The 25433-nt window shown below is 41.9% G+C and overlaps 4 protein-coding genes across 10 annotated transcripts in view; 1 reads left to right on the top strand and 3 right to left on the bottom strand.

The window, feature by feature from the left end:
• Nucleotides 1–16: 16 nt before the first annotated feature.
• Nucleotides 17–4807, bottom strand: ing1 (inhibitor of growth family, member 1). Of its 2 annotated transcripts, none has more exons than XM_030757941.1 (4): nt 3890–4050; nt 3391–3572; nt 1972–2120; nt 17–1095 (listed from the first exon to the last, which is right to left on the bottom strand). In XM_030757941.1, exons 2-4 carry the CDS (start codon nt 3527–3529, stop codon nt 463–465), a joined length of 921 nt encoding a protein of 306 aa, XP_030613801.1. In that variant the 5' UTR covers nt 3530–3572; nt 3890–4050; the 3' UTR covers nt 17–462. The 2 variants fall into 2 exon arrangements, with proteins under 2 accessions (XP_030613801.1, XP_030613800.1); XM_030757940.1 differs by lacking the exon at nt 3890–4050 and adding an exon at nt 4656–4807 and having other exon boundaries at nt 72–1095.
• Nucleotides 4808–5326: 519 nt separating this feature from the next.
• Nucleotides 5327–10450, bottom strand: naxd (NAD(P)HX dehydratase). Of its 5 annotated transcripts, none has more exons than XM_030758437.1 (12): nt 9909–10433; nt 9002–9628; nt 8445–8891; nt 8085–8235; nt 7923–7968; nt 7712–7800; nt 6708–6816; nt 6447–6497; nt 6190–6294; nt 5971–6091; nt 5731–5854; nt 5327–5536 (listed from the first exon to the last, which is right to left on the bottom strand). In XM_030758437.1, exons 2-12 carry the CDS (start codon nt 9513–9515, stop codon nt 5386–5388), a joined length of 1908 nt encoding a protein of 635 aa, XP_030614297.1. In that variant the 5' UTR covers nt 9516–9628; nt 9909–10433; the 3' UTR covers nt 5327–5385. The 5 variants fall into 5 exon arrangements, with proteins under 5 accessions (XP_030614297.1, XP_030614296.1, XP_030614299.1 ...); XM_030758436.1 differs by having other exon boundaries at nt 10135–10433; XM_030758439.1 differs by lacking the exons at nt 8445–8891; nt 9002–9628 and having other exon boundaries at nt 10292–10450.
• Nucleotides 10451–12464: 2014 nt separating this feature from the next.
• On the top strand, nt 12465–17824 carry rab20 (RAB20, member RAS oncogene family). The gene is made up of 2 exons (XM_030758441.1): nt 12465–12853; nt 16594–17824. The coding sequence occupies exons 1-2, from the start codon at nt 12673–12675 to the stop codon at nt 17184–17186; spliced, it is 774 nt and encodes a 257-aa protein (XP_030614301.1). The 5' UTR covers nt 12465–12672; the 3' UTR covers nt 17187–17824.
• A 52-nt stretch (nt 17825–17876) lies between these two features.
• col4a2 (collagen, type IV, alpha 2) overlaps nt 17877–25433 on the bottom strand; it is a 72601-nt gene continuing 65044 nt past the window's right edge. Inside the window, exons 34-48 of one of the 2 annotated variants that reach the window (XM_030758252.1) lie at nt 25173–25354; nt 24733–24796; nt 24566–24640; nt 24358–24465; nt 24160–24267; nt 23994–24065; nt 23423–23548; nt 23148–23264; nt 22869–23030; nt 21549–21647; nt 21288–21434; nt 21080–21196; nt 20613–20804; nt 19794–20080; nt 17877–19126 (exon numbers count right to left, since the gene is read on the bottom strand). In XM_030758252.1, coding sequence (XP_030614112.1) covers nt 18872–19126; nt 19794–20080; nt 20613–20804; nt 21080–21196; nt 21288–21434; nt 21549–21647; nt 22869–23030; nt 23148–23264; nt 23423–23548; nt 23994–24065; nt 24160–24267; nt 24358–24465; nt 24566–24640; nt 24733–24796; nt 25173–25354 — 2111 coding nt within the window. In that variant the 3' untranslated portion in view covers nt 17877–18871. The remainder of the gene's footprint in view (nt 19127–19793; nt 20081–20612; nt 20805–21079; nt 21197–21287; nt 21435–21548; nt 21648–22868; nt 23031–23147; nt 23265–23422; nt 23549–23993; nt 24066–24159; nt 24268–24357; nt 24466–24565; nt 24641–24732; nt 24797–25172; nt 25355–25433) is intronic. The other variant, XM_030758253.1, reaches the window with a different exon arrangement.

Genomic DNA, 25433 nt, shown 5'->3' with positions numbered 1-25433 from the left:
CGGCTGTTTCAAAGAAAAAGTTGAGTTATTGTCAAAGGCTTGGCGGTGTCTGTTCCACAGAAACTTTCATTGGCCTTAACTTAGGATGCTAAGATGTTCAAATTCACACCATAGATGCATACCGCTCAGCGGTGCTCTTCTTAAACACTGTTTTATTTGTTTCAGTTTTGTAATTCAGCAGGTGATGTTGCATGCAAGATGAAAACAAAGCGGGATGATGTGCAGGACAGCTTGCTACAAACATGCACATGGTCATGTACTGTACTGTACTACGTCTATTCTTTGTAAACAACCAGGAGGTGGCATTCTTGTTTCTCAGGTATATAGCTGTTACAAAAATAACTATTTAAAACCCCTCTCATCATGAACTTCACTTTTTTCTTTTTTTTAGTTAACTGTAAATGAAAACCAATACAGATAAAACTTAATTTTTGCACAGCAGTGTTCATGGGGCCAGGTGAGCTACCTGTTGTAGGCCCTCTCCTTCTTAGCTCTTTCTAAGGCCTTGTCCATGGTCTTCTCGTTCTCCCCTCTACACTTTGGGCAGTACCACTTGCCTTTGGGCTTATGATGGAGCCCAACGCAGGAGAAATGAAACCACTCAATCGGACATTCGTCATTGTCACAGCCAATCATCTCACCATAGGACACCTGTTCACACAGGCAGTATGTTGGCTCATCCGGATCGATGGGCAGGTCTGGAGGAGATACTTCTCTCTCAGATTTTCCTTTTGACCTTTTCTTTTTCTTTGAAGATGTTTTGGCCTTCTTTTCCCGAGACGCACCCACTCCCACTTCCTCAGCATGTTCCAGACCCCCGTAGCTTTCCCGATTTTCGCCATTTTTCTGACGTCGTGAGCGTTTCCCTCCAGCCTTTTCTCCGCCACCTGAGCCTGATGTGACCTCATCGCGTTTCTTGTCATGGTGGCTAGGTTTGCCCACAGTAACTGTAGCTGATGTTAAGGACATCGAGGATGTTGCAGTGGTTGCCATGGATGTGGCTGGGGGAATGTGACTTTCAGGGATTTCTTGAGAGGAAAGGAGAAGTTCTGAATGCCAGTCTATTTGTCGTGTTCGGTTCTCAACCAGCTCCACCTGAAGCGAAGAACATTCAGATTCACCTGATTTTTTTGGCATGTAAACTAAACCAGACATAGTAGAAGTATAACTTGCAGTAGAAAAAGTTTTTAAAGGACTCTGAGACTTTGAGTACATCAAGTTTCAAAAAGCCAGCTCTCATTAAGATTTGTTAAACATAAATTTGCCTTCATTGCTGAATTAACTAGAAAGAAAGGCATGCTTCCAACAGTTTAGACTTTGCTGACATCTAGGGGATTACAAATGTTACTATAAACAGGTTTACAAAGGGTAAACCCGTGTTTATAGATGGATGGATGCATGCCATATGGACTAAAAGGCTTTTAGCAGCTGTGTATCTGGTTCCACTCCTGGTCGACCAGTCCCCCCCCCGCGTGTCATTCCCTGGCTCTCTGTACCGCAATTCCTGTCTACTGTGCCATCCATATAAAGGCAAAGGTCTGAAAATAGTCCAAAAGATAAATAAATGTGAATGTTTATAATAAAATTATCAAAGCTATCCACTGTAATCATGTGTTACATAAGAGACACAACCCACTTGAACTTTGACATAACAGAGATCTCAAACAGGAAGGTTAAATATAGTGTTACATTTCTGGTAACTCTAGTTGGTATCTACAATAGATTTATTTAGTGTTTACAGCTGGAGTCCTGTAAATGTTTGGATTTTTTTCTTCTACTACAGATTTACATGAAATGTAAATACGAAGTTCATTATACAAAAGAGCCTAAAAAGATCCATAAGCCCCCTTTTCTCCCTTTCATTTCAGTTCTCACACATATCTTACAGGACTTATCATCGAATACACACGTTAAGACCTGAAAGCTGTTTCTTCCTGTTGTTTTTGTTTTTTGTTTTTTTTTTCCACGTACCATTTGACCAGCAATCTGGATCTTTTCATCTCCGAGCTCTTGACTGCGGATAAGTGCCCTCTGGATAGACAACTGAAGCTTGCGCCTCTGAAGAGAGTCGGATTCATGGCGATACCGTTCATAAGCATCATCAAGCTCCTTCAGAACATCTGACAAAAAAGAGATTTAACACGTGTTTTGACCATGTTGCATCAGGGGTGTTTTATGAAGGTCCCATAAACCCCTAAACTAAGAGCTACATCTTCCTATTGCAACGTAAAAGTAATTGTGTCATCATTCAAAGTCCCTTGCTACTGTTAAGCAATACTTCATTTCCAATTTGTTAGGTATGCTTAGTTATAGCTGTAAAAGAATGGCCAGTATATCACACTATAATAATGAATACAACTGTGATTCTGAAGGGTGGAGTTTGCGATGCGCTTGTACATAAATGTAATTTTTTTTACCTTCATTGATACAGATGAAATGGTAGCATGACTACAGGTTGAAATGCAAGAGAAAGAATTCATTGCAGAGCTTTTGCATTAAGCTGAATTTAATATCTCATGTACAGTTAATAATCAATTATTACTACTATATTACAGTTTTACTCAAAAGCCTTTGAAAACAAATGTCAGTAAGGTAACTTCATATTCTGCATTATTTTATTTCATCACTGTTGTATAAAACTCAGTCATCCAGGTCAGGGTAGTCTTAAGCGCTTAAAAAAAGATGACTAGAGGCACTAGTCTTTAGGTCCCTTCCCAGGAGCCTCAGCTGCCCCTCACACCTTACTTCAGGTGATGTCAACAGGTCACATGATAGGGTGGGACAAGGTCTCGCAGTGGTTTCACCTGAAACCTCTGGTGTTGATGACTCACACCTTTTTTTCACACCTTGGCTCATTTGATGACTCACATGATTAATAGTGGGTCAACAGGCACATCCAAAGGGGACAACCTCATCTAGGGTTTAAATACCTGGGGCTCTCCATTTTTTGGTTTTAGAACTGAGAACACGTCTTGGGTAAGAGGTGAAATGTCTTCAAAAACATTTTAAGTCACCGTTTTTCAAGCTTGAGACTTTACACTACCTAACATAATAAGGCCTTCGCTATGGGCCTGTAGTATTTTTTACTTTTATTCTGTATGCTGGTGTTGCAACACAGATACTTTATTGATCCCACAATGAGAATTATTATCATACAGTATTTAATCTCCAGTTGGTAAGTATATAATATAGTAACTGCTATTGTAGTACATACAACAGCAATTATACACTTTTACATACTAACAGTCTGGATATAGCTTAAATCTGTTCAACTGTAACATGCACAAGTGAATTCACAAGTCTTTCTAGGCTAAATTAAATTTCATTGACTATACCCTCCCAATTAAACCTCAATATATGTAAGTAATCCAGACTGTGTAGTTTCTTTACCTTGATACTTGGCATCAATTTCTTTCATGAGGGACACACTCCTTTGTAAGTCAAAAGGAAGTGACTCCACCAGATCCAAATACTCCTCCACATAATTCACGACAACATGACCTGGGTCACCATTGGTCGGGTTCAGCATTGCGGATTCCGCTTCTACGGCGTTAACACTCCTACACCTGCACCTGTTAACAACACATCACCATGTTCATCGCTGCTGCACATTTGCAAGTAAATATATCTCCACAAGGCAAATATTACTTAACTGCTTCAAACGCTTTTGATTAACATGAATATGCAGTATCAGGACGTGTGTTTTTATCGCGTTTTCGAATACCTCTAATCATAAATCAGTTCTGGGATACAGACACAGCAAGTCAGTAAGTGAACGAGAGAGAGGGGGCAGCTGATCTGCACTCAACCATCCTGAGAAAATTGCTACGTGTACTCTGAATCTGCAAACAGCATGATTTAAAAAAAAAATAATACAAGAGCCGATAACCTCAGGTGGATAGCTGACAACTTGAAGTAGGTCGGGTGTTCACCAGTTCACCTTGCTGCAAGGTCTTCTCCACAACAACGGAGTAGACAACTGTAATGTTAGCTAGCAGTGTTTCTTGTAATAATTCTGGGCATGTGGAAGAATCACAAACGGCTTTGCGAACACGAAGCCAGCCACAAACAACCACTCACAAGTTAACTACTGTGCTTGAATATTTAATCAACAGCAGCTGCCGCCCTGTGTGCCAAACGCTTGTCAAAGCTAACCACAGCAGCTATCATGCCCCGCTGCTGCTGCTGAGTCCACGTTAACGTCAAGTAACGGTACTCAACTTTTTCCAGTTTGCAAGTTTATGAGGCTCTTACTCTACACCAAACATGCATTAAAATTGGATTTTTGAAGTATGGTGTTAACAGATTAAGTCGCTGCTAAATGTTTAGGAAGGTTATATCCTATTTATGTGGCAAACACAACGCTTTAAACAGCGAATACTTTTCAACCCAAACACATTAATCACCAACTCAACACTTACTGACTAGTCTAGCTAACAAGACACGGACAAACTGAGTAGGTTTTAACTACTTTGAGTTTGACACTTTAAACTGGTCTTATGTTAACACGCTGGCTTCGGTATGTATGTAAGCGACATTAGCCGGTTAGCTTATAACGTTACTAAACGACATTCGGCCTCAATCCTTACAGAAACAAATAGCGGACTCGCCACACTTGTTTATTTAGCACGTAAGCGGACAGCAGGTAAACTTACCTGTGGGAACTCTGAAGCTAACGTTAGACTGTGATGTTGCTGTTGGTCTTGTTTCTAACGCTAGGTTGTGTAACTACGGTGGACTCGCATCAAGCGGCGATAGCTGTTAGCTAATTCAGTTATGCGCATGCGCCGCACTTCAGATACGTTACACGAATCTCTCTCTCTCACTCACTCACACACACCACTCCTCCTTTAGGTTTACTATCATCATGCTTTAATATACTACCAAAACAATCCTTATTGTCTGGCAGGTATCAGCTCTCACGGACGGTAGTATTTTCCACGTTGCACGTTAATATTGCCCACTGACTGTATAAAAGTCATGTTTTCTACAATCACAGATGATGCCCAATGATACAGCAGCATGCAGGCTGCTTTTAACAACTTGGTCAAAAAAAAGTCACTCAGAAAATCACATTTATACTTTATTTCAAAATTCAAAACAGGTTTCTGTTTTACTGTGAGCCCATTTATCCTAAGATCCCAGTCTCTTTGGTGGGCTTGGTGAAGGCATTTATTATCCTACTAGTGGTTTTCTTTTTACAGTTCCATTAAATACGCCACAAACAAAATGTCAGTGTGTATATTTTGCACCAGACTTCAAGTCCCTGCTCAAAACCCTCATTAAAATTCAGCTTCATGAGACCCCCCCCCCCCCCCCCCCCCCCCCCCAAAAAAAAGGCTGTGTTAATTAGCGTTGTACAACAGTTTGCGTCGCTGACTGTTTTCAGCTTTCAAATAGCTTTTTGAAGGCTGAGCCGATCTCCTGGATCATGTCTGAGGTGGTGGTGGACCTGCCATGCCGCTGGAATGCTTGACTGTTGCACTGCCTGGTGAGCGAACAAGCACCAAATGCAGCAACCACAGATGGATTCACACTATAGGGGAGCAACAAAAAAAGAGGCTATATGTCCAAATGAACCAATTTTTCTGTGCAATATTACACTTTAAAAAGACCACATGCTGTTTTTGCATCCATTACATAAGAAAAGCAACAAATCCTATTTGCTCAGAAGTTGTCAAAATATGTGGTGATAATTTTTTTTGACTCAGCCTGAAATCGTGCCTTCACCTTCTGATCATTCCTGCTGTGGAGGCAGCATGGGCCCAGTGTGCCAGCACTCCCATAGACCCAGAAAGAAGATCGCCCTGTCCACCACATCGTCTCCCGCTGCCCTCTACACTGCATGAGTACACTACAAACAGCGGCACACAACACGAAGTCACTAAAAAGAAGCTCTGAAGCCTCTCAGAATAAAGAAAGTGAGTGATCAGCTGGAAGAATTTAAAGCGTGTTGTGTTTGATACCAACCTTTACTGCCATCTGTAATCAAATCCTGCTCTCCCTTCAGCACCAAGGTGAGGTTGCCCATAGCTACGCTGAGCTGCATGACGCTGCGCTGATAATCACTGCTGTCCATGGGCTCATGGTGCTGACACACACAGAAAAGGTAAAAAGACACACATCAACACAGAGAATCATGGTATATGCTGTCAGCTGTGAGAGACTAAATTGCACCGAGAAACCCACCAATGCCTCATACAATCGAGTGAACTCCATGAAGTTAGGTGTAAGGATGCCCTTCTGGTACCCTTGGATAACAGATGGTTGCTGTGTAACCAGCCATAATCCATCCTATTAAAAATGATCACACACACACACACACACACACACACACACACACACACACACACACACACACACACACACACACACACACATACAATGACTCAGCAAATAAAACACCATCTGTTCCACAGCTGGAACTTGATGTTATCAAGACTTACTGCATCAATGACTATGGGGATATCTCTCGCTTTAGACTTCTCAATGACCTCCTAAAAGAGAGAGAGCACAGGCTTTGTCTTTAATAAGGCTTCAGTTAAAAAGTAATTTTTCAGCGACCAATGACAGGGAACAACAAACATTTATCAGTGTATGCTTATTGTCGACACGTGCTAACAATAAGGCTGGTACACTGTGGTTATACACAAGTAGCTGTGTCAGAGACGGTGTTGAGTGCAAGGAGGAATGAATGTTCCACGTGCCTTTGCTGTTTTCAGTAATAAGTCTTCTCTTCCTAAACCTGGTCCCACCACAAGGCCATGTAGTCTTGGAAGCCATTTTTCTATTTCTTCCACTGCATTAGGACTGTCCCTTCATACATGCACAAATGCACACAACAAGACACAAAGACACACACAGACACAGTGTCAGACACGTTGGAACGCACAATTTAATCCCAAAGTTTGAATCAATTTGCATGGCGACAACACACACACTCAAAGCGAAGACCGATGCAGCCACTGTACCAGGACTATGACGTGAGCAAACATAAACTGAAAGCAGTTGATAATGTTTTCTGTAAGTGCTTCTTGTGGAGACAATTAATGGAAATGAGTCCTCTAAATTTTCTGCTCTAACAAGCTGATAATGGCTTACCATGAGGACACTGGCACAGGCTCTCTAAAGTGAAACGCAGGCATTAAAGTTATTGTAAGGTACCCAGGCCGTTCCTGCCACGACAAGTCAGCAAGAGCTGCGAATAAGGTCTGTACTGTCACTTTGTATTGAGTGACAGAATAGCTGGAGCATATTTCACAACTGATCACGAGCTTGGTCAATTTCAGAAATTTACAGCATTGTGAGAATTTTCTGTGCAGTTTTTTTTTTTTTTTTTAATAAATCTGGACACCAGAAATCAGGATAGACATCTAATGCAGAAACTTCCCGAGTACCAGCACCCCTTCAAAAAAACCTAACTGAACCAAGTTCCTCTTCAATTACGGAATCACGGTGAGCACCATGTTAATTATAACACGTAACACTTAATGCAACAGAGTAATAATAGGGTGCTGCAGCACAAATATTGTGTAAATGTTTGAGTTTTCTTTGCAATAGCAAAATATTTCACATTTGTGAATACATATTAATAACACAATGCAAATAAATACTCATTGTTGCACTTGTTCTCGCTCGCTCTTTCTCTATGATCTGAGTGCTGTCAGCAACTGAAAATACTACAAAGGACTATTATTGGATCTGTACTTACAGAACTGGATGAACTATGAGCTCAGGGCTGTAGGATTTGATTACAGCTGCAGCATCTTTGGTGCAAAACACGTGAGACAAGTCAGCCCCCTGAAGACAAGAAAAGCACCTCGTCACTTGACTAAAATGAAAAGAACATAAATAATAAAAAAAAAAAAAAAAAAAAACACTATCCTGAATGAGCAAAACTGATAATCAGAATTGTTGTTTACCACTTTCAAAGCAGAGATGGCAGCAAAGTATGGAGCTCCAGTGTAGCTTTAAGGATTACAGATGAAGAGAAATTAGAGTAAATGTTACGCACACTAACATATTCAACTACATGAGCAAGTTTTGCTTTTTTAATGGTGGAAGAGGTTTTTTTTTGGACATACTCTTGGCATCCTCCAATGATCCCAATACGTCCGTCTTGCCCCTTATGCTTTTTGGATGTCAGCGGAGGGATTATGGTCTTTACTAGCGACAGGATGTCATCATCCATGCCTTTGTGCGATGTGGAGCCCAATCCGCAGAAGCGTTCAAACACTGAGGAGATAAAGCGAAACAGTTAAACTGTGCCATATGAGCTGATTTCAAATTATTTTGGACAAAAACAACAACACCACCACCACCACAATCCAAAAATAATAATAATAATGGAGAGTGATCTTTCAAATTACAGCTAATCTGCCTTCAGGTTTTTCCTCCACACACTCCACATCAGTGTTTCACGGGTAGCACCAGAACTAAAATACCTAACGTCTGAGGGTCTGCGTTCAAAAACTGATTCTGCTGTGTGAGACAGTCTGCCTGGGTTGAGGGGCGTTTGAGATGACTGGAGTGGCCACGTGTATGTGATGGGGAGGCACTGGAGATGACGGGAGTGCGGGCAGGATTCGCCGTCTTGGAGGGAGCAGCTGCTGAGCCGGGTCTGGCAGAGGAGATGCCGGCAAACATCTGGGCAAGCATCTGAAGCATGTGCAGCTCCCGGGCGTGCTCGGCTTCTCGGCGATGCTCTTCTGCTTGCAAGCGCTGCTCCTCCATCCGGTAGAAGTTGTCCTCAGCTTGGGCGCTCTGCTCCAGGAACTGCTCCATTAGTTTTTCCATGGGGAAATTAGCACGTCGCTTCCTGGGCCGTTTAGACGCTCTGGTTGACAAATTGCTGGCTGACTGGCTGCTGTTAAGTGGTTTCGCAGAGCTGCCTGAAGTGGAGAAGGGGGTGAGACATTATGTGAGCACATATACTTAAATCATCATTGTAGACAAAAATGATAAAATTGTGAAAAAGTGATTGTGGGTAAGGACGACTCACTATTATTTCCCACTGTCACTTTAACTGGAATGGGGATGGGAACAGTTGGGTATTCCAGCTTCACTTCAGTCTCAGCAGGGTAAGGACACTCCCCTGTGCTCTCCGAGTAAGCATCTTGAGCATCTTCTCCATCCTCCTCCGGGCCATCCACGGCCTCTTCTCCTCCCGCACCGCTGTCTATAAACTCCTGGGCGTCCAGAGTCGGTCGGTTACTCAATATCCTCTCCATGGTGTCATAAAACTTGCAGATCTTGTGATACTGCCCGTTGTTCCGCAGATTACCCTCCTTTGCTAACAAGTACTGCCTCTTGAGGCTTTTGATGCGCACCCTGCATTGCTCGGGCGTCCTTTCAAACCCCATCGCTCCCAGCCTCCGAGAGACGTCGCGGTACACGAAGCTGTTTCGGAAGTTTCCATCCAGCGCCGCCTGAATGTCCTGCTCTCCCCAGATGTTTAGCAGCGTCCTCGTCTCTACGTCCGACCACAAGAAGCCCCGCGTTGTGTTTGCTTGCATAGCTGATCCAAACAGGCCGGCTCCCAGCTTAACCTCCACCCCGAGAATAAGTTGATTGGAGATGTTGACACTGCGGATTATGACGGACGTCTGCTCTGGATCTTTGCTCTCAGCTGCATCAAAGCCGCGGGGCACCGTCAGCCGAAACAACGACAAACGGCCATTTAGTTAGCGTACAAGGACCAGCTGTGGTTAATAATTTTGGTCTTAAACTGGAAGATCATCACAACACGTATAGGTCAACTATTTGCATGCTAGCTAAAACCCTAGCCTTCTATGTTTATCCTCTCACGTCGTTGTCAAAATGCGTAGCTTTGGGATAAACCGACTGGAGATCGGCTACCCAGGCTGTTTTCAAACGTTAACCTACATTGAGTAAATGTCCAAACTGACCTCTGATCAGTCCTCTGAGGTTAACTTCACCTTTCTCCGCCCGGTCCTCCGCCCCGCGGACGCATGCTTGGTGTCTGCGGGGTCCTAGAGACCCTGAATAACGAGCCAACTGTCAGCTGCTCGACCAACATGGCCAGCACCAGAAGATTCTAACGGCTCGTCTAACGCTGCTCACTAAGACTGCGCTTTAATAAACAAAAACTTGAGATAACTTCCGTCTCTTTACCTTTCTCGTTTAAACAGGCCAAGGCGGCGATAACCGACAGCGCAACTGGGATCGAGCAAAAGGCGAGCGCCTGAATCTGTTGAGGCATGTTCTCATTGTTTGTCTGACTGCAGCCACCGACTCACAGACCCCGTTCGTGGCTCACAGCTCTCCTTACCTAAACTGAAATTGCGCTTCAACGCTGACAAGTGAACACAAGTGATCCTGATCATGAGGCGCCCTAAACCAGTGCGGCGGTACAGGAAGCTTATGATGCCTTTAAAGGCTGCTCGGACACTCCTACATCCAACGACGCCAAGGAGCAGCCAAACCGGAAGCAGTTTTTGGATGCACTCCTTTTTATGACCACTAGATGCCTGGAAATTTAAAAGCAAAGAAGAAAAGGTGGCCAACACGGGCGGATTATGGAGACAACAATCCCCCAAGGGCACAGACCTGTAAGAGCTCCTATCCCCCAGCCCTCCTTCATGGAAGTGTGAATCAGTGATCAAAAAAAGACACCGAAGAGTAAGAACATGCTGATGTTTTTACATTTATTTGCAGTTTGCCTCTATGTGTGCGGTTTTAAGCCCCTTTAGCCATATTGCAAGTATAACTGGTCCCTTTGTCTATGTTTTCAGAAGTTTTGTGTTGATTAGTGTTCACTTATTGAACCCCGATGACATAAAGAATGCCTCAGGAAATCATTCCTGCCGTTTTCTGTGAAACCGTACAATAACTCTTCAGGTGAACACACCTGTCAGGCATCGGATTCCGCACAAATTTTTGGTATTATGCTTTCATACAGCTGTTTCTTAGATTTACAGAGTACCTGTTATTTATTAATGCATTTTTTACCACTCTCTTACATAATCTGTCTTTTCTCATTTTGTTTTTACATTTTTTTAAACTTTTTTTTTTTTTTTTTAATCACTGTTCTTTATATATATATATATATATATATATATATATTTGCACTAACATTTGTTCATTCTGCTGCTGTGAAATGATAATGTCCATTGTGGGATCAATAAAGTATCTGTCTTGATGGATATAGGCAAAGACACTATAATAAGATTATTTCATCTTTTTAAGTTTCTTACAAATATCAGACTCTAAAACTTAAGCAAGCCATCCTGGGTTGGCTGTCTCTGTGAGTGAAGATTTATTTCTCAGCTCACAAGGATAATTAAAATAAACTAAGATTGTTGTTCTTTTTTGATCAGATTTTAAAGACCACATTAGCGATTTGCAGGCAATTTGTCACCATTTAACAACAAAATATAATCTATTTTTTAATCCTCCATAAGAAGGCACAATACATACTTAAGATTCAATGTTTTATTGTCATATGCACAGTAAAGAAACATTGTTTCCCTGTACAATGAAATTCTTACTCTGCTGCCCACACTTGATGTTAGAACACCAAGAAAATAGATAAAAATAAACATGCAATAAAAAAAATAATAAAAATAAATAAATAAGTCCCTCTGAATAACAAATTATGTACATTGTGCATATGAGCTACATGTATACAACTAAGAGACTCTAAAATGTCATTGTGTGTGTTTTTTTATAAATAGAATGTGTGTGTGTGTGTGTGTGTGTGTGTGTGTGTGTGTGTGTGTGTGTGTGTGTGTGTGTGTGTGTGAGTGAGTGAGTGACTCAAAATCGACAGCGACCGTCCGCCCACCTACCGGTTGATGACCAATCAGGAGTATGGACGAGTTTATGTCCCGCCCTGAGTTTTGTCTTGTAGGCAAAACAACTTCAGCTATAACTATACAGGCCACACTTCAGCTTTGGAGACCCATATAAGTCGAACACCACACTACTGGCATAAATATATTTATTTATAATGTTTTGAGGAGGCTGCAATTTGACATAATATTTGCCATCAGTGTATTTTAATGAAAAAATTAGAGACAAAGAATATGTGAGAGGCTTTTTAAAAATTTTCTGTGCAACTCTGTCCCTTTTGTGTCCACACATGTGCATTTTGGAAAGTTGTCCTATTCCAGAGGTTTACCTTCATCAATCCTTTTTAATAATACAAATAATGACTAAGTAGTTATTATGACTATTTCACTGGCATAAATATTGTCATTATACGAGCTGATTTGCATTTCCCAGATAAGTTTTATTAATATGTGCCACAGACATTCTCCAGATGTTCACGCACAGAAAAAAATGAAAATGTAAACATAAGATGAAAATACCCCCCCACCCCCCCATTTCAATTACACAGTGTCTCCTGTGGGCGGTCCGTGTCCTGCCCCTGGCAGACATGACTGGGAGAAAATTCTCCTCTGGGGTCTAAAGCTCATCATCTACTTCCTGTTTTACCTCAGTGACTTTTTGAAGTTCGGACTCAGGCAGCACAGCTGAGACTGAGCAAACAGCGGACAGTCACGTTGTCGTAAGCGACTTTTCGTTCATTAAATGGGGTTTGTCAGAGGATTTCGCCACCAGATTGTGATGTTTTTCACCAGCTAGAGTCTGCGCCTTCGCGACGAGTACCAGCGAAAATAAAGCTCCCCTGTACAGCGAGCCAGCGTCATGTCGAAGATGAAGAAGCCCGACGTCAAGATTGTTCTCCTGGGGGACATGAACGTGGGGAAGACGTCCCTGCTCCACAGGTACATGGAAAGGAAGTTCAAAGAGACCGTGAGCACCGTCGGAGGAGCGTTTTTCCTCAAACAGTGGGGACCTTACAATATCTCAATATGGGACACAGCCGGTAATCCATCCTTTACCCTTCTTTCTTTTCCAAATGTTTACTCTAGAGTTCTACTACCTCTGTTTACCTGATAAGGTGTGATCTCTTCACCTGAGACAATCACTGGCATGTGATTCTCAGTCTGCACATGCAGCCTCAGCAGAAACTGTCCTCTGACACGTCTTCACTTTATTAATATTTTAAAATATTTCTAGAGCTGATCACAACATTAAAGCTGAGTGAGTGCCTTAAAATAAACACTGCATTTATTGATCTGTGGGTAGATAGGAAATAAGTTGGGTTTTCATTTGGCCTGCATGGTAACAAAGTCTGTTTCACTTCACTTTGATGGTGCTGCTTTAATATTTAAAGAAAATGCTACTCTGAAGTGAAATGTTAAATTGAAATATATCATAAAATCAAAATGATTCATTATAGGCTAGGAATGGGAGTCAGAGTAACTCATGATGCAGTACTCTCATGATAATGATATCACAATACAGCAAAACGATGTAAGTGTGAATTATTGTCAGCGATACACAATGATATCTTTGCAGTTAAAAAAAGGTAAGAAGAATTTTTCCCCATTTATTTGAGAAGCTCAACCACGAGGAGTTGAAAAGTAGTAACTTTGGTGTGTGTCTGTCTGTCTATATCTATCTATATAAACAAACCCGGTTTATTTTTAGGTGCTGGCCTTTATCCTAATTTACTGAAAATGCTACATGTCTTAAATCAGTTCCCTCTTTGACTCCTGCATGCTGACCAACACACCATAAAATTCCCGCATGCTTTGCCAATGCTTGAGTTGTATTGCTCAATTTGTACGAGTATGACCTAATAGAGAAACTGTCATCTGTGTGCTTCTGCGGAAATGTTTGCATGTATTTGTACTTTTAACTATTAGGATTGAGGCTTCATCCATTACAACAAGGTCTGAAGGAAAAGTGTAAATGAAGCTCTAAAGCTGGACTGTGTGGAGTCAGTTTAGTTGTGCTTTAGACTCCACTGCTAAGGCTATTTTTATTTTATTTAAAGAGCTTTCTACCAGAGAGCTAAATATTACCTTTTATGTTAATCTGAACTTGTTCACTTATTTGACAAACAGCCACTGAACATTAGATTTGAAATTGAGAGGAAAATAATTGTTATTGTGAGTCTGTAACCTGAAAATGGTAAATATGGTATTAGTGTAATTCTAATAGTTTTCTTGCTGACTAAAGAAATTACTCACTGAGTTTAATGCAGGTCAGCCATTATACTCTTGTCTGTGCTATAGTAAGTGAAATATAGGCCAGTTCTTGCATCACTGTCTGTGATAGATGTGTGATAAGATGTGTGATCAGCTCGTCAGTTAGTGATTGAATTATTCGTCATTTGTCAGTGCACTGTGTTCAAAATAGATAACACTCATCAATATAGAAGATTTCTTGTAGGTAGAACCAGCTTTTCTTTTCACTCTAATATGAATCTAGTGTCACAGTATATAATATTCAAATAAACTGATTTGGCCTTTTCTGTTGGATGTGACAGGAACAATCCAGTAACTGCTGATGAATGAGCTCGAGGCTGCACTGCATTCAAGTGTTGTGTAAACAAGAATTAGGGTAAACCTTCTTAGGAAAATATGTACTTCACAAAAAGAGAGCTGGTGAACCATCAAGATAAGGAAAGTCTGGCCATGTTACCACTGAGCCATTTCCTGCCTGTGTTCCCCAACTCCATGACCTCTGTGACAAGTCCCTGTTGATTTCAGTTGGCGCTGAGTCATTTAGGTTGTTGCAGATATGCACCACAAAGCAGTGATAGTGTGGCAGTCATGAGGGTTGCCCTAATATCAGTTAGTTTGTAGAGCTTTAAGCCTGCTGCTTCTTTCCTAGGGTCCTTTCAACTGCAGTTTAGTGTGCGGTCCTTCATGCTGCCTGCCCTGTTCCTCTTAATAGTCACATGATGGGGTTATGTCAGGAGGAATTGACTCCCCGCGCTCTAACCTGTCTTTTCCAAAGTTGCATGCAGCAGTATTTTCCCAAAGTAGAAGGAGAGCTGAGTAAGTTTTTTTTTTTTTTTTTTCTTCTTTTTCATTCCTGTCATTTAAGCTTACATCATGTAAAAAGGAACTGTTTTTGTTATTGGTTAATGAGGGGAAAACGCATCTGTTCTCATTTATTTAAGGGGGATTTGCTGCTTTTCTTTTTCATATATGAGGCTCTGCTCAGTATCTGAGTTTTGGAGTGATGGTCAGGTAAAGCAACGTAATAAATCATCAGTCATATGAGAAAATACACAGCAGATGCATAAATGCACAGCTTACAGTTGTTGTATAGCAAAGTAAGCATGCTGACAATACAGCCTTGCTCAAACTCCACCTTCATGTGGGTTATCATGTTCAGTTGTTTCCTGAAATGGTCTGACAGAGGGGGGGCAGCACAGTGGTGTGGTGGTTAGCACTGCCGCCTCACAACAACAGCAAGAAGGTCCTGGTGTTTGAATCCTTTGGCCGGATGTGGTAGTTGTTGTGGAGTTTGCATGTTCTCACAGTGCCTGCGTGGGCAGGTGTGAATGTTTTGCTGTCTCTGTGTGTTAGTCCTGCGTGACGTGTTCAGGATGTACTCCGCCTCTGTCCCTGTGAGAGCTGGGATAGGCTCAAGCCTCACTGTGACCCTCAACTGGGCAAGCAGAAGAAGATGGATGGATGGGTTTGATAGAGGCATTTACTGAACCCGATGGTAGTTTTCTAGGCTGTAGATTGGGGTGCTGTTGAAGTGCAGTATTTGCCAAGATCCAGACCACTGAATCCACCCACTCCACTTAGTTGACTAATTGGTCTGGCATTCTGGCATGGAATGGCTGTTTCATGTCAGAATGCCAGAATGGGGGGAAAAAAACCCAAAACAATAAACAATCGGTCCCAGCTTCCAGGTAATGACTGGTCATTGTTGAACTGGTAACTACCATTCTACAATAATACAAGAATATTAAGTTTAGTCAACTATAATTTCTGGTGCCAACTAGCAATGGCAGCAACATTTAAACATCTAGTCAACTAGTCATGCACACATCCCTGTCTCTAGTAATTGGTTAGGGAAGACTGAATTCCCTCCTCCATGGAAATCAATGTGGATTCAGTATCCAAAAATAATTTAAGACCTTTCAAAATAAACTAAATCCATCAGCAGAATGTGAAGAAATGACAGCTGTGACTTTATGTCCAAAACATCTTCTGGGTTGTGTTGAAGAGATATGAAGTTGAACTAGGGTTGTGTTTTACTTCTGTGTGATCCTACTTTGTACCACGAGATAGTGCAGCGATGCACCCTTTAACTCTGGAGGAGAAAAGCTGAAGCAGCAGCACACAACCAAAAACGTCTCAGCACACCCACCTGTAAAAACGCTGCCCCCTGGTGGTGAAGGTTTTCATTAAAGTCTGTAGCGGGCAATTGTAATAAATAACTTTAAATAAAAGTAGGATTAATAGCTCGACTGTTGCATTAGACTGTATTAGATTTAATGGTGTTCATCACTGGGACATTCCCACAGTGCCCTTTCTCAATGTGCCCTCTCAAGAATTCTGCATATTTCAACAACAAAGATTGTTTTTGTTTTTAAACTGCTGACTGTCACACACAATCTTTCTGCTGCTCATACACACAAGCTCACCCCCCCCCCCCCCCCCCTTTCTTTCCTTTCTCTTTAAATGTGTGCTTGTAATGTAAGAGTTGAGTTGGTATTCAGACACTTTTGACCTGCCTTTGTCTCCTCAGGCCGGGAACAGTTCCACGGTCTGGGATCCATGTACTGCCGAGGTGCAGCCGCAGTCATCCTTACTTACGACGTCACCAACTGGCAGAGCCTAGCTGAGCTGGAGGAGCGCTTCCTGTCTCTGACTGATACTGCTAACCATGACTGCATCTACGCGTTAGTGGGAAACAAGACAGACCTCACAGACTCCAAAGCCCAACTATTCCAGGACTCAGATGGACCCGTCAAGGACCGAACTGAGTGTGAGGAGGAGTGTGAGGTGTTGTCTGGCTGTCCCACCCCACCAGCCTCTCCTACATCCCTCCCTGGCGTGATGCTTCGCAAACAGGTGATAAATGAGGATGCTGTGGCTCTTTATGGGAGAATACTGCGCTACAAAGGCCTGGATGAAAAGAGCAGCTTACCAGCAGAGAAGATGTGCTTTGAGACAAGTGCCAAGACCGGCTATAATGTGGACACTCTGTTTGAGTCACTGTTTGATCTGGTGTTGCCTTCCATCCTGAGGAAGAGGCACGAGAACCAGCAATCTCCTACTGTGGATCTGGAGGAATGCAGGGCGCTCGGTAGCAAGAAGGCCAGATCTGGCTGCTGTTAGGGGCCAAAGTGAGGTGAGGAGGCTCCCACCTGTAGACTCATTTTTAATCAAAGAAAATCAGCAGGATAGTCTGACAGCCAAATGCATACTGTGATGGTACTTGTCTTTGTTTCTTTTTTTTTTTTTTTTTTTTGCCTTGTCTGAGACCAAATTGTATTAATGACCTCGCAATAAAACATACGCAACTACATTTCTGATGCTGTGAAGCTGGTCCAGAGGAGCAAAGAAGAGTTCATACTGTCCAGAGAGACTTTTCTGTATTTTTTTGTAAGGAAGGGACATAAATGAATGCTGCAGTATCACTCTTTGTTTCTGAAAGTTTTCACTCGGGCTCAAACTGCAGTTTTAGCCCAAACACGTGCCTGATGGCCAAAGACGCAGATTACAAGTCGATCACTGCTGTTTGTCAGTGTTTTGCCACAAGAATTTCACACATGTAACAGCACTAATTAGTTAGGCTGCACCTTGCACTGTTTATGATGGATTTTAAGGTTTTTTATTAATCAAAAATGAAGTTCTGTCACTAGTGTTGATGCCGATCTTTATATTTTATTGGGACTTTTGGAACTTTGATGAGTGTAAAGAATACCGCAGTGGAATTTTTACGTGTCCTGTCATAATAAAGTTTTTTCTATTTTGCAATTTGCAGTCTGATTTGTCAGATTCAGAAAGAGGAAAATGACGCAGATGTATGACAATCAACATTTAATCTTTTCAATCCAATGAAATAATCACGTTATAAAAACACAATTATAGCACAAGTATATCAGATGTTTTCTGTATTTTTCTGGTCTATTTGCTCTGTGTGTTTTGTAAGAAGTGCACGCAGGTGAATTAGAATATCTGACCTATTTTCTCACTTCTGTAAAATGCTCCAATCTTACCACGGGTCAATGACGAGAGCATGGACTGGCTATGGTCAGCCCTCTGTGTTTACATTCTGTCCTGATCAAGAGGTTAAACGTGCAAAGGAAAACAAGAGTGATGCAAATGGTACTAGACTGGATATATATTTAAAACTCTTAGGGTGGGGTCAAGTTCATTCAGAAGGTTAAAACAGAATCAGTGCATTGTATGAACATATGGTATCGGGAAATGTGGTTTTGCAGAAGCTGACGAGCATAAAACAAGTTAGCAGTGTGTGGTAATTTTATAGAACTAGGCTTTGTAAGAGTAACTGAAAAGAAGCAGGATAATCCTTTCAACGGTATCTACAAACACTCGCTTATGATCTCTGATGAAACCTTCCTCACCTTCATTTGGCTGAGAAGCAGTGTTAGTGGCTGTAAACCCTAAACAATAAAAGCATGTAGTTAAACTTAAGCATTGCATACATACGTGCATCTTTGGTTCAGCTGTACTGTACGGGTCTCCGATAGTTAACAATGTGTCATAGTAACTGAGGTAATAAGTTAAAAAATTAAGCACCAAACTACATTTAAAACAAAGATGATAATTTTTTTCCACAATACTGCTGTTCTTGCCAAGGGGGGGGGGGCTCTCCTGATTGATGTACAGTGTAACTCAAAGCTCATGGCGTCACGATCATCAGTCATTGCATATCTGAGCTCTGCGGCTCAGGGAAACCGTTTCCCATTGACACTGATCTAAGTTTTCTGGATCCCCTGTTACTTGACTGGTTTAGTGTTAGACCACTGTCAATGTGAACTCCGCTGTAGAGTCTTTCACAAGTTCTTCATGCAGACCTGACAACGGCTGATGCGTGACAGGAGCTGGCCTGCTTTGAGCGTCTCTGATGCCGGCTCGGTGTGGAACTGCTGATCTATGGAGGTCAGCCAGAAGCTGTTCTTGTTAGCAAAGTAGTGACAAGTGCCTTTGGCCCCGTTACACTCAATGAATGGTGTTGTGCGGAAGTCCTCCAGGCAGGAGCCGGGCGACGACAAGGACTGACCTCCGCCTTCATTCCCTGCTGCGGTATGCTGTAAGGACAAAGGTGACAGGAAATTTTAACCAGGCAGGTGTGAAGTCGAGGTGAATATCTGTTTACTTGCAGCAAAGGTTTTTTCTCTTTGTCAGCAAATCCCACAGAAAGATTGCTGCCAAAAATAGAGTCGACCAGTCTGACATTTTTGGGGCCAGGGCTGATGCCTGCAACAGTTTTTAGGGAAATTAATATGCATGTGTGTAATTCTGTAAAAATAGGACAAGATATATGCATATCTGTTGCAGATTATTGCCACTATATCAGTCAGCTCTGCTAAAAAGGTATGCCTAGGTATGTTGACTTTTAATGAATATAAATATAAGTTGGATGTAATGACGTCAATAAGAAGGTAGTCCTATCCTAAGATAAACCCTGCTTTATACTTGATGACTCTAATGGGGCCATAATTTAGAAATGATAATCATGTTGTATTTAATAAGACTTGAAACTGAGACCAAAAACTCGTCAGAGGCTCACAGATCACATGACCAAGAAGCATCCTTTTCCTACTTCTATGCAATTGAGCATCTTTTTTACAACCAGAGGAGTTGCCTCTTGCTGGCTGTTAGAAAAAGTGCAGCTTTAACACTGTACTGTACAATCATGCTTTTCAAGTTTCCCTTTGATTTCATAACTTCTGAAACGTAAACCTGGAAACTCACCATGAGGAAGGAGTAGCCAATCCACAGGCTGCGCCAGCCCACAGGACACTGTGGGATGGTGATATCCTGACTGTGAACTGCTATTGCAACAGAAGGAGCTTCACATACTGAGCACCGGCTGATATATGGTTTGATGTCTCCCTCCTCTACAGGCATCATAGGAAGAGGGGCGGTTGTTGACAGCCAGTAGGATTTATCATTTCTGCTGGCATAGTAACAAATGTCTCCTGGGTTGCAGTACAGGAAGGGCATGGTGCTGAACTTCGAGAGGCAGGAGCCCGCCAAACCTGGGAAAAAACAGAAAATACAAATTTACTGTGAAAAAGAGAAGCATTTCTTATTGGTCTAGCACATTTGATTCATAAACTTGATCTAATGTGTTTACATATTAACAAAATTATTGTACAGTGTGAAAGTCATGAGCCAGCCCAAGTTTCTTTATATTTTGACAGGAAAATGGGAAATGGGTGCAACAATTTATTGGTTTGGCTACGCAATATCCAGAGCCCTGATTTCATCATCAGCAAGTCATGGAGAGACTGAAAACTTAAGGCCTAAGTTCATAGATGAACTGTGGCAAATTGCATGGGGCTTACCTGGGAGGCATCTTGAAAAAGCATGAGCAGGTGTACCTGAGGAGCTGGTACTGTCTACTGGTAACTAAACCTTATCTTGGAAGTCAACACAAAGCACAGATGACTGACTTATTTGTTCAGACTAACGGGTGCAAATCCTGTTTGGGCCTCACAGGATCTTTAAATGGTAGTTCCTGAATGCATTAACATATAAAGAGTAATTTTCCTGTTGAGCCCAACTTACCGAGGTCCTGGTTGTGGGCCTTTTCTTGGCCCTCGAGGTATAGCAAGCTGTAGCCATCCCACAGTTTAGCCATGCCCACGGGACACATGGGTGTCTGCTCTGACTGACTGTGTTTCACCAGCAAGTAGCCCACACTGACGCTGCGGCCAGGCATTCCAGGTAAACCGGCGATACCTGAGTTACCACGGCGACCTATTGAGCAATGAGGAGTTTGTTCAGTGGTCTTGTAATTTATTGAGCTGATGCGTTCACATCTGAACATACATGAAACATTCAGTATTTTCAAAACCTGATAATCATCTACGCTAAGCTATTGAGACAAACAGACATTTGACATTTCATTTCAGTATTTAGTGGTTTGTTCATTAAATCAACATTCACACAAAACTGTAAACCTCACCTACTTTAATTCTTTTAATCTGGGTTTATTAACCTAATCCCAAACTGCCCCAGAGTATCAGACGCACCTTCCATGCCTTGCAGACCAGGGTGGCCCATTTGTCCAACCTCTCCACGGAATCCAGGAATTCCTGGTCTACCACTAATCCCTGGCATGCCTTTTTGCCCAGTGGGTCCCACGAACCCTGTACAGAAACAGTGTGTGTGTGTGTCAGTTCCTGAGCTGGAGATTTTTTTATGCAAGAACACTCAACAGCAAGTTTTACAATAGCTAACCTGGATCCCCAGGAGGACCTTTTGGACCTGGATCTCCTCTATACCCCTTGGGCCCTTGGATACCATGTGGTCCAGGAGGTCCCCTCTCTCCTGGAATTCTGATGGGAATTGGATAGGGACCCCGGTTTCCTGCGGGCCCAGGAAGACCTGCAGCACAGACAGCTCATATTATAATAGTGAAGACAAAAAAAAAACATACATATATGTCTACAGGATATAAAACCTAGAGGGCAGTCAGTATATCATGAATCTATAATTAACCTGGAAATCCAGTGTTTCCTTTTGGACCGACTGGCCCTCTTTCTCCCTTTGCACCACTCTTCCCGGGTAATCCCATGAATCCTTGCTCTCCTTTCACTCCTGTAACAAAAAATCACATGATATTGGTCATCATAATATGCCTTTACAGGGCTCCACAGGCCATCTTTTCCACTATCCTTTTGTAACTTAAAGTTCTTTGTGTGGGATTTTAGGTATTTCAAAAGTATTTATTTGACCTATATTGCCAGTAAGTTCTCTACATGTATGCAGAAATGACTGACAGTCATGTGAATGAAAAAGTTTTCACAAGTGTCCTGTGACAAACTAAGTCCACCCTCACTGCTTCCATAGGAATTAAGCAGGTAAGATGCAGCCAGGTGCTGCTAATCAAATGCACTTGAAGTTCATGCAGTTTGCTGGTCTGGAGCATTCAGGTGTGTGTTAATACAATGCCACAGTCTTCCCTGGAGTGAACGTCCCAGCAAATTCACCCTAATGTCAGATTGTACAATGCTCAGAGAAACTGCCAAGAGTACATCTCTGACTCTGCAGGCCTCAGCATGTTAAATGTTAAAGTTCATGACAGTACAATCAGAAAAAGACGGAACAAGCTGAACTGAGGTACGACTTGTTTGGAAGAATTGCTGGGAGAAAGCCTCTTCTCTCTAAAAAGAGCACACTTTAGGTTTGCAAAGTTGGATCTGAACAAACCAAAAGACTTCTGGAACGAAGTCCTGTGGACTGTTGAGACCAAAAGGGAGATACCTGTCCAGAATGCACAAGCCACATTTTGTGAAAACCTCATACCAACTGTCAAGCATGGTGGTGGAGGGGTGATGATTTTGGCTTGTTTTGCAGCCACAGGATCTGGGTACCGTCCAGTCATTTAATTAAACACCTCTATATGCCAAAGTATTCTAGAGTCAAACAGCTAACGTTTGCTCAAAATTAGGACATGCAACAGGTCGTGATCCCAAGCACAGCAGCAAATCTATAACAGAATAACTGGGAAAAAAAAGGAAAAGAATGAAGATGTTCCAATGGTCCAATCAAAGCCCAGACCTCAACCTGATTGAAATGCTGTGGTGGGACCTTCTAAGATCTGAGCTTAAATGAATTAGACTGCAGAGAATCCTGTGAAACTTTTTTTTTTCACATGACTGTACTTTCTTGATAAACTTTAATAAAAAAAATCATGTAATTTTGTTACCCAGCACTTTCCATTGTATCTACATCTATTAGCTGATTATTTAACCATGTACAACTGCAGACATTCACTGCAGGTAATAATTTGAAAACAGTTAAATACTGAATCCATACCTTTCTTTCCAGAAATACCATTTGGACCTGTGTATCCAAATGGACCTTCATCTCCCTTGATTCCTTTCCCTCCAGGGAATCCAGGAAAGCCATTTATTCCTGGCACACCCTTCTCTCCTGGGGGAGCATCCACACCAGGAGATCCTCTACTTCCAGGGAAACCTGGAAAATGAGTCAATATGGGTTAATAAATACAAGTAAATTGAAAAATAAAGCATTCCAATGTACCAGTGTGATATATCAAGGATTATTTTTTTTCACTAAATTGAATCTTTTCACCTTGGTATCCTTTAGGTCCTAGAAAGCCAGGGTCCCCACTGGGTCCCTGTCTGTCTGGAGTGCCTTCTGGTCCTATGGAGCCACGGAATCCTGGTAGCCCAGGTGCACCTGGATCACCTAATTGAATGAAATTTGGGATTGTTTAAGAAAGTTCATTACAAGATTATGGTCATATTATGTCTTGCTCCTAAACATTTTTCCTACATTGAAAACTCTGAGGGCACATGCTCTCTTGTCTAACTGGGCCCTCTTAATGCATGATGGTAGAGGCTCACCTCGAGACCCATGGAAGCCTTTCAAACCCGGTGCACCTGAAGCACCTGTCTGGTTATTGGAGTCACCTCTGTCTCCCTTCAGTCCTTTAATTCCCGTCTCCCCAGCTGGTCCAGTGATGTTTGGACCTGATCGAAAAAGCCAGGAATCATGGGTTTATTGAGGTCTTTTCAACACAGAAAAAGTGAGACATAGTTTTGATTCAGTTTTGACTGAATTTATTGCTCCTGTAATGTCTCAGAAAACCTGGCTAATGTAAGTCTTAAATATATTTTAACATGATTAAATAGGCAAAAAACAGAGACAAAGACATTTCAATATTCTAGTCTGTTTTGCTGCATTATATTTGTACAGTTTGTTTGACCTGATTTGATGGGCAGTTACCAACCAGACATCAAATCAGTTAGAGAAAATATTTTTGGGTTCTTTAAACACTATTCTATATCTATCTAAAGTAGTATCCGACTTTTATCTTGAAATATTAATAGTATATTCCAGCAGCTGTATTATATCTCTGTATATTCTAGCAGTGCACAGAGAGAAAAATGTCCAGAAGTTCTTGGAATCTGGTACCTGATGATCCAAGGATACCCTTGTGTCCTTTCAATCCATGCAATCCATCAAGACCTCTTGGGCCAGGAAAACCTGAGCACATTAATATAGCACAGAATAATATTGTAGAAAAAAAACATTTAGTTTAAAGAGAAATAACAGGATGACAGTGGTCTGATCCTTATACCTTTGATTCCCGGGAAACCAGGAAAGCCTGGTTGTCCCTCCTTTCCAGGAGTACCAGGGAAACCCTTTTGACCTTGTTTACCAGGAGTTCCCCTCTGCCCATCTGAGCCTACAGAATAAATACAATTACAACGTGTACCATTCAAAATGGTATAATTAGCTGGTCAGTGTGTCACAAGGAAGTGAAAAGGTGTTTTACCTGGAAATCCTGGTAATCCCAGATCACCTGATTCTCCCTTCATGCCTTCAATACCATGAAAACCAGTTATACCTCTGTCCCCAGTTGTTCCAGTTAGTCCTGTCTGGCCTGTAAGAGGGATATAAAACCCTTTATTTCTGCCAAACACTTGTTAACTGTTGCTAATCAAAACGAGAGAAGAAGAAACTTGATAAGCTACAGTTTGTACCTGGATCTCCTGGAAATCCAACTTCTCCTCTCAATCCGGGAGATCCCTGAATGTCTATACGAAGGCCTTTATCACCTGTGACATTTATCAGAATTTAACAACACATACAGTTTCCCTCATGATTACTTTTTAATCAGTATTTAAATCTCAGACATTCTGAGTTGTACCTCGGTCTCCCTTCCTTCCTTTTTCACCTAAGGGGCCATAGGCACCAGGACTTCCTTTAGTTCCCTAAAAAGTCATATGTGCACAGTTAAAAACATATCAGTAGTGCATGAAGATCTGCAGTTTTTCTCACAGTTTAGTTGAATGTAGTAAATATTAGTGAGTTTAATGAGTGCATACTTTAGCATGTTCATGCACAGCAGTATAGCAATGTCCAAGGTGTGCTGCATAGATGGATCATAGAGATATGAATTATTTCTGAATAATGGGATATTATAGGGATATTATAATGTGTCAGTTACTCCAGCTGACATGCTTTAGAGTCTGTCTCAAATGACTATTGGAAGAACTGCAGATTTTGTCACTGACTTCCTTTATCCGCCTGGGAGGTTGTCGCTTGGTAACTGAATTACATTAATTTTAAGAGTATTGACAATCTCACCTTCACACCAGGCATTCCCCCAAAACCAGTAATTCCTCGGTTTCCAGGTATCCCTGGCATTCCTTTGATTCCTGGTAGCCCCTCAGGACCCGGATCTCCTTCATATCCTTTTTCATTGCTGGGGTCTCCAGGGAGCCCATGAGTTCCCTCATTCCCTGGCACACCGGGATAACCCTTGGAACCTGTGGAAAAGTGTAAGATGTGACAAAGTTAGGCGTGAGGGGGCAGAGGAACTGAGACGAAAGGAAACCTAAAATAGAC

This window comes from Archocentrus centrarchus, chromosome 21, assembly GCF_007364275.1.
Source record: "Archocentrus centrarchus isolate MPI-CPG fArcCen1 chromosome 21, fArcCen1, whole genome shotgun sequence".
Taxonomy (NCBI): Eukaryota; Metazoa; Chordata; class Actinopteri; order Cichliformes; family Cichlidae; genus Archocentrus; species Archocentrus centrarchus.
This window is presented reverse-complemented; position numbering and strand designations above follow the sequence as displayed.

Bases quoted from the DNA above. Each gene is read 5' to 3' on its own strand.
- rab20 (XM_030758441.1), top strand. From the start codon at position 12,673: ATGTCGAAGATGAAGAAGCCCGACGTCAAGATTGTTCTCCTGGGGGAC. The intron at 12,854-16,593 runs GTAATCCATCCT...TTGTCTCCTCAG, and splicing joins CTCAATATGGGACACAGCCG to GCCGGGAACAGTTCCACGGT.
- naxd (XM_030758436.1), bottom strand. From the start codon at position 10,222: ATGCCTCAACAGATTCAGGCGCTCGCCTTTTGCTCGATCCCAGTTGCG. The intron at 9,629-10,134 runs GTAAAGAGACGG...GCTTTGATGCAG, and splicing joins GGCCTGTTTAAACGAGAAAG to CTGAGAGCAAAGATCCAGAG. The intron at 7,969-8,084 runs GTATGTCCAAAA...TAATCCTTAAAG, and splicing joins ATCATTGGAGGATGCCAAGA to CTACACTGGAGCTCCATACT.
- ing1 (XM_030757940.1), bottom strand. From the start codon at position 3,529: ATGCTGAACCCGACCAATGGTGACCCAGGTCATGTTGTCGTGAATTAT. The intron at 2,121-3,390 runs GTAAAGAAACTA...CTTTTTTGTCAG, and splicing joins AATTGATGCCAAGTATCAAG to ATGTTCTGAAGGAGCTTGAT. The intron at 1,096-1,971 runs GTACGTGGAAAA...TCTTCGCTTCAG, and splicing joins TCCAGATTGCTGGTCAAATG to GTGGAGCTGGTTGAGAACCG.